This window comes from Crinia signifera, chromosome 1, assembly GCF_055691185.1.
Source record: "Crinia signifera chromosome 1, ASM5569118v1, whole genome shotgun sequence".
Classification (NCBI taxonomy): domain Eukaryota; kingdom Metazoa; phylum Chordata; class Amphibia; order Anura; family Myobatrachidae; genus Crinia; species Crinia signifera.
The window spans coordinates 156027714-156039082 of NC_139217.1; the positions used below are offsets into that span (position 1 = coordinate 156027714).

Sequence of the window (11369 nt, forward strand, 5' to 3'; positions counted from 1 at the left end):
TGCACCGCCAAAGGGCCTGGTCAGGATAAATAAAGGATAGATGTCCCGCTCTAATATCCAGCTTTATGGGTTTGTATCCAGGTGGAATTGTATCTGTATTAAAACTTTGCTTGAAATAATGTAAGGAGTCCACAGGGCAGGCAATGGTGGAATAAAATAACTCCCTCGCTGAATGCAGGTGACTGTACCTGGAAGAGTCCCCTTAGATGTGCTGGTCCAGAAACATATTCTCATAAAGTCCTGAATATGCAGTAAGGATCCCATTTGGAGATAAATGACAAGCTCATATAAGGCTACAGCAGGCTCAACACATTTCATCAGGAGCAGAATGAATCCCTAGTGACTTGCGGCCTCTATAAATACCCCTGAATTGATTGCATAATTAATCACAGGTGTCCCTAGCCGTATATAAATAAACCTAAAATAAGATAAAAAAATGTATGCACAGAAGATCACATACAGATGTAGCCAGCCTCATTGTGCCCGCCAGTGTGATATAGCCATAGCGCTGGCTGGGGTTGTGGCCGGCGGACATGTGAGCGTCTCATTGCTGAGAATGGAGTGCGTGAGCCCCATTATGGCGGACTGGGCGGTGGCGCACACTGGCGGATGGCGATCTGTATATAGTAATTGTTCATCAGTTTCCAAAATGTTTATAAGCTCATGGAACTGAGTGTAAAACTCCAAAATTGTTATTTAATATAAACAAACGGTTATGTGACTGGAGCAGACCGTGTGATCGGATCCCTGTTTTGAAATTCATAAGAACAAACTAAATTTCTTTACCTGCTTTTTACTGAAAAGTTAATATATCCAAAGTGGGACCTTACCTGCCTATCTTATGAAACTAGTGTGTGTCGATGTCTTCCTTTCTGTAAATAATCTCCGCCGTGATCTCCGCACCAGGAGAAAATGGGACTGCCGTTCTAGCCAACCATGGAACCGATCATGGTTGGCGGAAGTGATTACTTTGCAGCCGACTGTGACATTATGATGGTGCTTGGTGGGACTGCTATGCTATTACTGGTGCCTGTCCTTGTGTTTCCCTCTTATGTACCTATAGATTGTAAGCTTGCAGCAGGGCCCTCCTACCTCAAAGTCTGTCTATTGTAAAGCGCAACAGAATCTGCTGCGCTATATAAGAAACAAAATAAATAATTATGTTGTGCGGGAGTTGATGGAACCACCTTTGAATCCAGCTAGCCGTAGTTGGTGGAGATGGATAGTTAATAGCTTATCACCCTGGTTGGCGGAAGTTGGTCTAAAATCCCATTATAGCCCATATTGGTTGGCAGAAGTAAACCGCAGATCACCTACAGTATATAGATTCCCTGCTTTGATAAATATCATTAATTTGGAGGAAACTTCAACAACCATCCATATATGTTATGAAATTAGCGGGGGTTGAGGGGGGGAGGGTATGTAAAGAACAAATAGGGAACACTGTGCTGTTTAATATAGGATTATGCCAACACTCGTGTATATGAGGTGAATAGAGTGAAAATTTAGTCCAGCTTCAGATATGTCTGCGTAGTGGATGGGGCCTGGTTTATCTGTCTGGTGGGAATAGAAATCTGGCAATGTATGGGACCATCATATAACTGTTATAGCTTTGAACGTTCTGGCGTGATGTAAATTCTGTAGAACTAGCATGGCTAGTGTGAGTGACCTCCAGATGTTTTTTTTCCTATGTATGTTTTTTCCTATGTATGCACTGCATTGTAAAGTTATGAGTGCTTGAGGAAAGTATGCAAAGCTTTATTTTACTACTGTGAAACTAAATCTAAATTTACAGGAAGCAAATGCTAACCATTCTCTATTTCATTTGCAGGTTTTGGAAGAAAAGATGTTGTGGAGCATCTGCTGCAGACGGGAGCTAACGTTCACGCTAGAGATGATGGTGGTCTTATTCCACTACATAATGCCTGTTCATTTGGACACGCTGAGGTAGTCACCCTGCTGCTTTGCCAAGGAGCTGACCCCAATGCCAGAGACAATTGGAACTATACTCCACTACATGAAGCGGCTATTAAAGGAAAGATAGATGTTTGCATAGGTGAGTGTGCATGTTGTATACGAGGGAGCAGCTTTCAAAAGAATAATCTTTCTCTTCATGACATCTTCGCAGTTTAGCATTTTCTTGGCTCTTAAATGGGAAGTGTAATAGAAGTGTTAGAATGTCACAAGTAAAAGGGCATCATTGTGTCCTAAAAATGTTATACAGTTGCCATTTTTACTCTTACCTTTCCCATAATCACTGCTTCCCTACTTATAATCAGAATGTTTGATAAGTTAGAAATGTCACAAAATGGCATAAATGGATGTTAAAAAATATTTAACAATCAAGATTCAGAACACGCACTAGTTGTATGGACATGGTCATTTAAAACTGTAACTAATACCCACAGATTGTGGTGGTTCTTTGAGCACTTGCTGGCTTAAGTATACAACTTGAAATATAAAAATCAGACCTATCAAGAAACTAATCTTAAGTCTTAAGGGGTGTACACACACTTCGATTTTGACAGTTTTTGGATTTGGTTTATAGAAGCAAAATCAAATCGAAATCAAATGGTTTTTAAGGCACTTTTGATCTGCATTTGATTTGATGCGCGCTCCAGTTTTCTCTATATCGAAAAGAAAAATAGACTCTGCAGGCAAGGAAATATCAAAAACTATCCAGTAAATCGAATGTGTACACTGTACCATGAATGTAATTCGAATTCAATATAGAAATCGATATTTAATGCAAAAGTGCAGATCGAATGTGAAAGCAAAGGCCAAATCGAAAATGGGTGAAATAGGGTAAATTGAAAGCAAATCGAATCAAAAGTAGAGCCCAAATTGCGAGTGAAAGACAGCAGGTCCGATGTGACCACGCATAGCACCGAAGCCTATGAGTTGCACTGGTTGCACAAACAATCTTGGATTACTTGTGAGCCGGGCAGGCTTGGCTGGGATCGCATGCAATAAATTCTTCTACCCGGAACCTTCCCTTTGGGTTAAGGGGGGATTGTGGGCGAGGGGAGAAGTTGCCCCAATGTATGGGAACCTTAAGAGTAGACCTAAGGTGATAGGAAGTGGATATTGTGTTCCCGCTAGAATATGATGCAGCAGGGTGCTGGGGTTGGCATACATAGGGGCATGGCCTGGCTGATGTCACCATTGGGGATGGTCCAGAACATCTACATCACTGATGGGGGTGTGACCAGTACCTACAGAGGTGCAGTGCTTCCCCCAAGCTTATGTGAATGGATGTCGTGTGCATTCCCATCGCAACAACAAAACAGAGGGCCGGCTGTTGAGCAGGGTGTCGTTAATGGAGCAGGGTACATTTTGCTTTTTAAACACCAGGCAGGATTTCGATATCCCTGCTAAAACAGCCTAACTTAAACACTAGGATATATGGGAGATATTCCCTATTTGTCTTTGGATGTTTCTGTCCAATCCTTCTGAACAAGATGTTATAAACTGGCTAGTTACGTATATAGGTAGACTGATTGGGAAAGAATGGTCCTATTTCCATCAATTAAAGAGAGAAGCTGCTTATTTCCGGGAAGTGGGACATGGGACGTTGATGAGGAAATTTAAATTCCATAGCTTGTCAAAGACACATTGAAGACTCCTCATATCTAGTAGGCTTTAAGATTAAAGTCATGCAGCTATAACATATTGGCTTTACTTTTTGCACTTTATGTAGATTTTTAAGTCATTATTTTATGTAATACTGTATATTATGTTTGTGTAAGACAAATGACTACTGTATGTTTATTAAAGCATGATATTTGGATTCTCCTGTATATTTATTTTACCCTGGCAACATTTAGCAATTCGTATATTCTTCAGATAGGAAATTGCCAGAAACAGTCCTTCAAGTGCAGGAACTTTCAGCGGTTTCCTCCTTAAGAAACTACTGTGGATGAAATCAGTATAACAATGTGTTCAACTCACTGATTGGGGAATGTATATGGCCCATGATGGCTTCATGTGGAAAATGTGTCCCACCCGTTGAGCTGCATTCACCAGACTTCCTTCCTTGCACATCTATTGAAGTATACTGTAGAGAAAATAGCCTGCATTACTGTGTGTGTGTGTGTCCCATGTTGGCAGTTGTGGACTGTGCAGGTCTCTATAGCAGGCACACATTTGTTGTAGGTTTATTTAATGTGAATTTTACTGTAGACATGTTGTGAATCTTTCCATATATTTTTCAGAACTTTATTTCATCTTGCATAATGTACTTCCAATGCTTGTTGCATTTGACATTAATACTGTAATGGGTCCTACACACTTATCGATGTGTGTAGACGAGCATTCTGAGCGATGCTTGATTGATCGGATCGCTCAGCACACAGTAACCACTAACACTAACCAGCATGCGCGTTATTAATTGGTGGGAGATATCGACGCGCATCGATATCGCTAGCTGAGCGATGTAGTTTAAAGTAAAATCACTCAGAAAGTGCCTGTATATCACTACGTGTGTAGGCCCCATTAGTCTTATTTGCAAACACAACCAAGGAGTTAATCATGGACTAAACTAGTGGCCAATTCAATTTACGGTACTTGTGTAGGTTCACCGCGCCACTAGATCGCATGCGATTTGACATCCGATATCGCATGCGATTTACTATCCATTTCATTACCCCACTATCCAAGTGGGCATAGAGTTGACTTTATATAGCGTGGCAAGCGGACACGGAATGTATTTGATGGAATTGCATGCAAATGGCATGCGATATCGTCAGTTGCTTTGAAACAACATCTGTGTCCCCTCGCGGGGCTCGCCACGCATTGGGATTGGTGGCTCGCTGCGCTCGCCACACTATATAAAATCAACTCTATGCCCACTTGGATAGTGGGGCATGCGATCTAGTGGCGCCGTGAAACTACACAAGTACCCAATTTACCATAAGCCCTATATCCCATGATAAGCCCCTCCGCTACCACGCGGTAAAGCATAGGTTCTGGGCTATATGTCCAGCACTACTATTACCATGCATAGTGGTGTTTTATTTATAAGGCGCCACTTGTGGTTCGCAGCTCTGTACATATAGCACATATTAGAACAATACAGTGTACACTGTACTAAACATAACAGTATCTGAAGAACAAAAACAGCACAGTTAACAATTAGCAACACAATTCTTGTCTTACAGCGGAACACTTTCTTATATGCATAACGTGTTTACATGGCAACCAGAAGCTATCCATCTATCTGGCAGCAATGAATAGACCTGTGTATTAATGCAAACAGCTGTGTACTGGCAGGAGTGTGCTCAGTATGCCACTATCACACAGTGCACTTTCCCTGAATGGTCACATGAGTTCAGCATTACAAGAACCTCTGCCAAAAGCTAATTCAGATGATCCTGTAGCATTTTTGGATGCGGAACAGGCATAGGGCCTTATTCAGATCTGAGCTCAGTACAATTTTTTTCTTAAAATCGGCAAAACCATGTGCACTGCAGGTGGGCAGATGTAACATGTATAGAGTTCGATTTGGTGGAGTTATTTTGTTTCTGTGCAGGTTAAATACTGGCTGCATTATTTTTACACCGCAATTTAGGTTTCAGTTTCAACACACCCACCCAAATTTAACTCTCTCTGCATATGTTACATCTGCCCCACCTGCAGTGCACATGGTTTTGCCCATTTTGAGAACAAATTTGTACTGCGATCAGATCTGAATGAGGGCCATAGTGCATTGCAGGATTTACCCACTAATTGTACATGCCTTAATAATAGCACAGCTGTGGTAAAAGCTAGGAGGTCATATTTTTTTTCAATTTATTTATTTTTTACATTGTATGAAGGCCATTTTTTAACAATTTTCAGGTTTTGTAAAATCCTTATCTGTAATATAATTTGACTTCTTTTTACATTTGCACCTCCGCCTCTTGATTTAAATGATTTGTCTGAATTATGCCCCTAGCTTTCTGTGCATTCATATATCTAGAATCCGACCTGCTCTGTATTAGAGTAATCCTCCAATATTAAACTGCACGTAATCTGCCTAAATCATTTGGATGCATGAGATGCAATTTTCTGGTGGGGGTTGTGAAAATACATGATCTTTTTGGCAATTTAGAACAATAATCATGTGGTTGCTGATACAAGAGTGTTCTTCGCTGCCAAACTGGAGCAGTGTCGTAGCATATAGGAGTAACGCTGCACAATGAAATTAATCTTGATAAAGAAATACAACAAAACTTCTCTTCAGAGAATTTTACTTGCTGGAAACAATGTATTTTCAGGTAAGGGAGACTTTACCCAAACAGTGGCTGTGTTTTAATTCTCTAAATCTATTCCAAACGTGCATTCCTTGTTTTTATATACAATTATTTCATATATTTGTAGTTCAACACATTTGTGATTGTTTTAAATAAAAAATAGAATACTTATTCTGTTTTATGTGTCTCTGTTGAAGGGATGGTGTTCTAGTTTACTGTATATGTTAAATCCTGATTAGTGGGATGTTGGATACAGTGCATAATGCAACACTTTTTTACATCTGTTTCCGAAATACAGAACACGTTTAGATGCACAGCATACACGCTATCTGATTCCTATGAGTTTATTATTTTTTTTTTTTTACAGTATTTTACCAGCTTTGCTTTTTTCAAGTAGAAGGTTATGTTTTGTATTATAGTGTAGTTGTTCTAGAGTAGTACTGTCATACATAATGGATAGCATCCTTTACAACAGCTAGTTCTGGCACGTATTTTTCACCTTGGTGGCCAGGATGATTGGAGAGGAGAGTGGATGCAGGTGATGGGTAATAATTTTCTTGAAAATGTTGTTTTATTTTGATGGGTGAAGGTGCTATGACCTAGGGATGTTTTCAATGTTGTTAGAATGTTTGTAGGTGTGCTAAATGATCTATATACTGTGTGTGTGTGTGTGTGTGTGTGTGTGTGTGTATATGTGGCTGTGGAAAAACATATGTGACTAGTAATTAGCCACATATATAGCCTAAGGAGCGATGCCCATCTCTGTTTCTGTGCATTACCATGGGGAGGGCATCTGTTAGGTCCATATATATTTAAACTTTGACACAATTATTGTTTTATATAATGAATATAGTTTAGTGTCCAAATTTTGGAGGAAGACATGACCAATTACTGCTTTTTAACCCCTTCCTGACAGAGCCAGTTTTTGCGTTCCTGACAGAGCCCTTTTTTTCAAATCTGACATGTATCACTTAAGTGGGGATAACTTTTTTTTGCTTTTACTTATCCCAGTGATTTTGAGATTGTTTTTTCGTGACACATTGTACTTCAAATTAGTGGTAAATTTGGGTCGATACAGTCTGTGTTTTTTTGTGAAAAATACCAAAATGTCGTAAAAAAATGGAAAATTTAGCAATTTGCTAAATGTTAAATTTTCTGCTTGTGAGACAAATAATCATACCACTCAAAATAGTTAATAACTAACATAGACCATATGTCTACTTTATGTTTCCATCATTATTTCAACTTCCTTTTAATTTTTTTGGACACTAGGAGGCTTACAATATGAATAGCAAATTCTCAAATTTTCAAGAAAATTTCAAACACTGATTTTTTTAGGGACCAGTTCAGTTCTGATGTGACTTTGAGGGACTTGTATGTGAGACACCCCCATAAATGATGCCATTTCAAAAACTGCACCCCTCACAGTATTCAAAACAGCATTTTGGAAGTTTGTTAACCCTTTAGGTGTTTCACAGGAATTAAAACAAAGTGTAGGTGAAATTTCAAAATTTTTTTTTTTTTGCAGATTTGCAATTTTAATACATTTTTCTAAGGAACACAGTACATTTTACTAGAGAAATGTGACTAAAAATTGATTCCCCCAATTCTTTTGTTTTCATAAATATCCTATATGTGGCCCTAGTGTGCACGTTGACCAAACCACAGGCTTCATAATAGAAGGAGCACCTACTTGATTTTGGAGCCTCCTTTTTATGAGATTATTTTTTAGGCACCATGTAGGTTTCTAGGCACCATAAGATGCTAAAAGTTAGGAACCCCCCCACAAGTGACCCCATTTTGCAAACTACACCCCTCAGGGAATTCATCTAGGGGTATAGTGTACGTTTCAAACCCCCAGGGGTTTCACCAATTGTGGTACAACTGGGCAGTGAAAATTAAAAATTAAATTTTTTACACAAAAATGCAGTTCTGGCTAAAAATTTTTCATTTTCAGAAGGTATGAAGGAGAAAAAGCACCCCAAAATCTGTGCCCCAATTTCTCCCGAGTACGGCAATGCCTCACATGTGACCAAAAAATACCATTTGGGTGCATGGCAGGACTCAGAAGGGAAGGAGTGATTTTTGGATTTTGCAGCTCAGATTCTGGTGGAATTTTGGTGGGTGCTATGTCGCATTACCAAGACCCCCCAAGCACCAATACAGTGGAACCCCCCCACAAGTGACCCCATTTTGCAAACTATACCCCTCAGGGAATTCATCTAGGGGTATAGTGTACATTTCAAACCCCCAGGGGTTTCACCAATTTTGATACAACTGGGCAGTGAAAATGAAAAATTAAATTTTTTTACACAAAAATGCAGTTCTGGCTCAACATTTTTCATTTTCAGAAGGTATGAAGGAGAAAAAGCACCCCAAAATCTGTGCCCCAATTTCTCCCGAGTACGGCAATGCCTCACATGTGACCAAAAAATACCATTTGGGTGCATGGCAGGACTCGGAAGGGAAGGAGTGATTTTTGGATTTTGCAGCTCAGATTCTGGTGGAATTTTGGTGGGTGCTATGTCGCATTACCAAGACCCCCCAAGCACCAATACAGTGGAACCCCCCCACAAGTGACCCCATTTTGCAAACTATACCCCTCAGGGAATTCATCTAGGGGTATAGTGTACATTTCAAACCCCCAGGGGTTTCACCAATTTTGATACAACTGGGCAGTGAAAATGAAAAATTAAATTTTTTTACACAAAAATGCAGTTCTGGCTCAACATTTTTCATTTTCAGAAGGTATGAAGGAGAAAAAGCACCCCAAAATCTGTGCCCCAATTTCTCCCGAGTACGGCAATGCCTCATGTGTGACCAAAAAGTGTTAGGACTCAGAAGGGAAGGAGTGATATTTGGATTTTGCAGCACAAATTCTGGTGGAATGTTGGTGGGTGCTATGTCGCATTAGCAAGACCCCCAAAGCACCAATACAGTGGAACCACCCCACAAGTGACCCCATTTTGCAAACTACACCCCTCAGGGAATTCATCTAGGGGTATAGTGTACATTTCAAACCCCCAGGGGTTTCACCAATTTTGATACAACTGGGCAGTGAAAATGAAAAATTATATATTTTTACACAAAAATGCAGTTCTGGCTCAAAATTTTTCATTTTCAGAAGGTATGAAGGAGAAAAAGCACCCCAAAATCTGTGCCCCAATTTCTCCCGAGTATGGCAATGCCTCATATGTGACCAAAAAATACCAGTTGGGTGCATGGCAGGACTCAGAAGGGAAGGAGTGATTTTTGGATTTTGCAGCTCAGATTCTGGTGGAATGTTGGTGGGTGCTATGTGGCATTAGCAAGACCCCCGAAGCACGGTGAAATGATGAACCTAATAATCCATAGATGTGTGGTATATTTTAAAACACTCCTTTATACATAGGCCGGGTTTGTCGGGGCAAGTTTCACAGTGGAAAATAGTTTCCTTTCTTATTCCCTTTTTATAGCAAACTTTGCACCTTTTTTGTGTCCTGCCCTTTCTTGCAGTGGAGGGGATTTCGTTCGGAAAATGCTGCCCTGGTACAATACGGGGGCCCTCTGCCTGCTGGTTCCCAAATACTAGGCCCTTTATGACTTCCTCTTGAAAGTGCATAAATGTCCCCCTCTGGCCGGTAGAACGGAATAGCACGTAAGCGTTATACAGTGCCATCTGGATGATATACACGGCCAGCTTCTTGTACCAGATTTTTGTTTTCCGCAGGGCACTGTACGGCTTCAGTACCTGATCTGAAAGATCCACTCCGCCCATGTACCTATTGTAATCCAGGATACAATTAGGTTTTGAGGTGTGGGTACTGTTACCTCGTACAGGGACGGAGGTGGTACTGTCTCCGTGAATTGTTGTCAGTATAAGGACATCCCTCTTCTCCTTATATTTGACCAACAACATATTTTCGGTGCATATTCCCCTGCTTTCACCCCTTCTCATTACTTGGGCAATGTGCGTTTTTGGGAGGCCTCTTTGGTTCTTGCGCACAGTACCGCAAGCTGCTGTACCTCTTGAACCAAGGGCCTTAAACAGGGGGATGCTAGTGTAAAAGTTATCCACATAGAGGTGATAACCTTTATCCAGGAAGGGGTGCACTAAATCCCAGACAATTTTTCCACTAACACCTACGAGGGAGGGGGGGCATTCTGGTGGTTCAATTCTTGAATCCTTCCCTTCATATACCCTAAACCTGTGAGTGTACCCTGAGGTGCTTTCACACAGCTTATACATTTTTATGCCATACCTTGCCCTCTTACTGGGAAGGTACTGGCGGAATTTAACCCTTCCTTTAAAATGTATAAGGGACTCGTCTATGCAAATGAATTTATCTGGGATGTACATCTCTTCAAATTTGGCACTGAAATGATCAATGACCGGCCTGACTTTGAATAGCCGGTCAAAGGTGGGATCATCTCTGGGTGGGCACTGTGCATTATCGTTGTAATGCAAAAATTTAAGGATCGTCTCAAATCGAGCCCGGGGCATGGCCATACGGTAAAATGGGGTGCTGTACAGAACATCTGTACTCCAATATTGCCTAATTTCTGGCTTTTTTACTATGCCCATATGAAACACCAGACCCCAAAACGTCATCATCTCTACTGCATCTACAGGGGTCCACCTAGCAAATGATGACGTGGGGTTTTGAGCAATAAACTGCTGGGCATATAAATTAGTTTGGTCCACCATTAAATTTATAAAATCATCAGAGAAAAATAATTTGAAAAAGTCAATTTCTCTGAGACCTGTGGAATCAAATTGGATTCCTGGCATGGCCAAAAACTCAGGAACCTGGGGCTCAAAATTGTCTGGTGGTGGGGTCCATACGAGATCGGTTATTGGGGGGTGGGTCTCAGCTGCTCTACGGGGGCGTCTTTGAGGGGGTCCCTCATCACCAGAGGAGGAAGAGGAGCTTAAGACGAATCCTTCAAATTCCCCGCTTGCATCACTGGCTGTGTCAGAGTCAGAGGCAAGCATGGCATATGCCTCCTCCGCTGAATACATTCTTCTGGATGACATTTGGGATGACATTTGGAATGCCATTTTTATTTTTGTGTTACTGGTAGTGAAATGTTTCAACACGTGTATAGTGTAGGGGGGGGTACAAACTTTATTTCAACCCGGGGGGTGTGTAGTGT

The 11369-nt window shown here is 40.9% G+C and overlaps 1 protein-coding gene across 2 annotated transcripts in view; it reads left to right on the top strand.

Annotated features, from left to right (window-relative positions):
* Positions 1-11369, top strand: part of TNKS (tankyrase) — a 210897-nt gene that overhangs the window by 17267 nt on the left and 182261 nt on the right. For both annotated transcript variants that reach the window (XM_083174989.1, XM_083174993.1), the window contains exon 2: positions 1832-2056. In XM_083174989.1, the coding sequence (XP_083031115.1) occupies positions 1832-2056 (225 nt within the window). The remainder of the gene's footprint in view (positions 1-1831; positions 2057-11369) is intronic.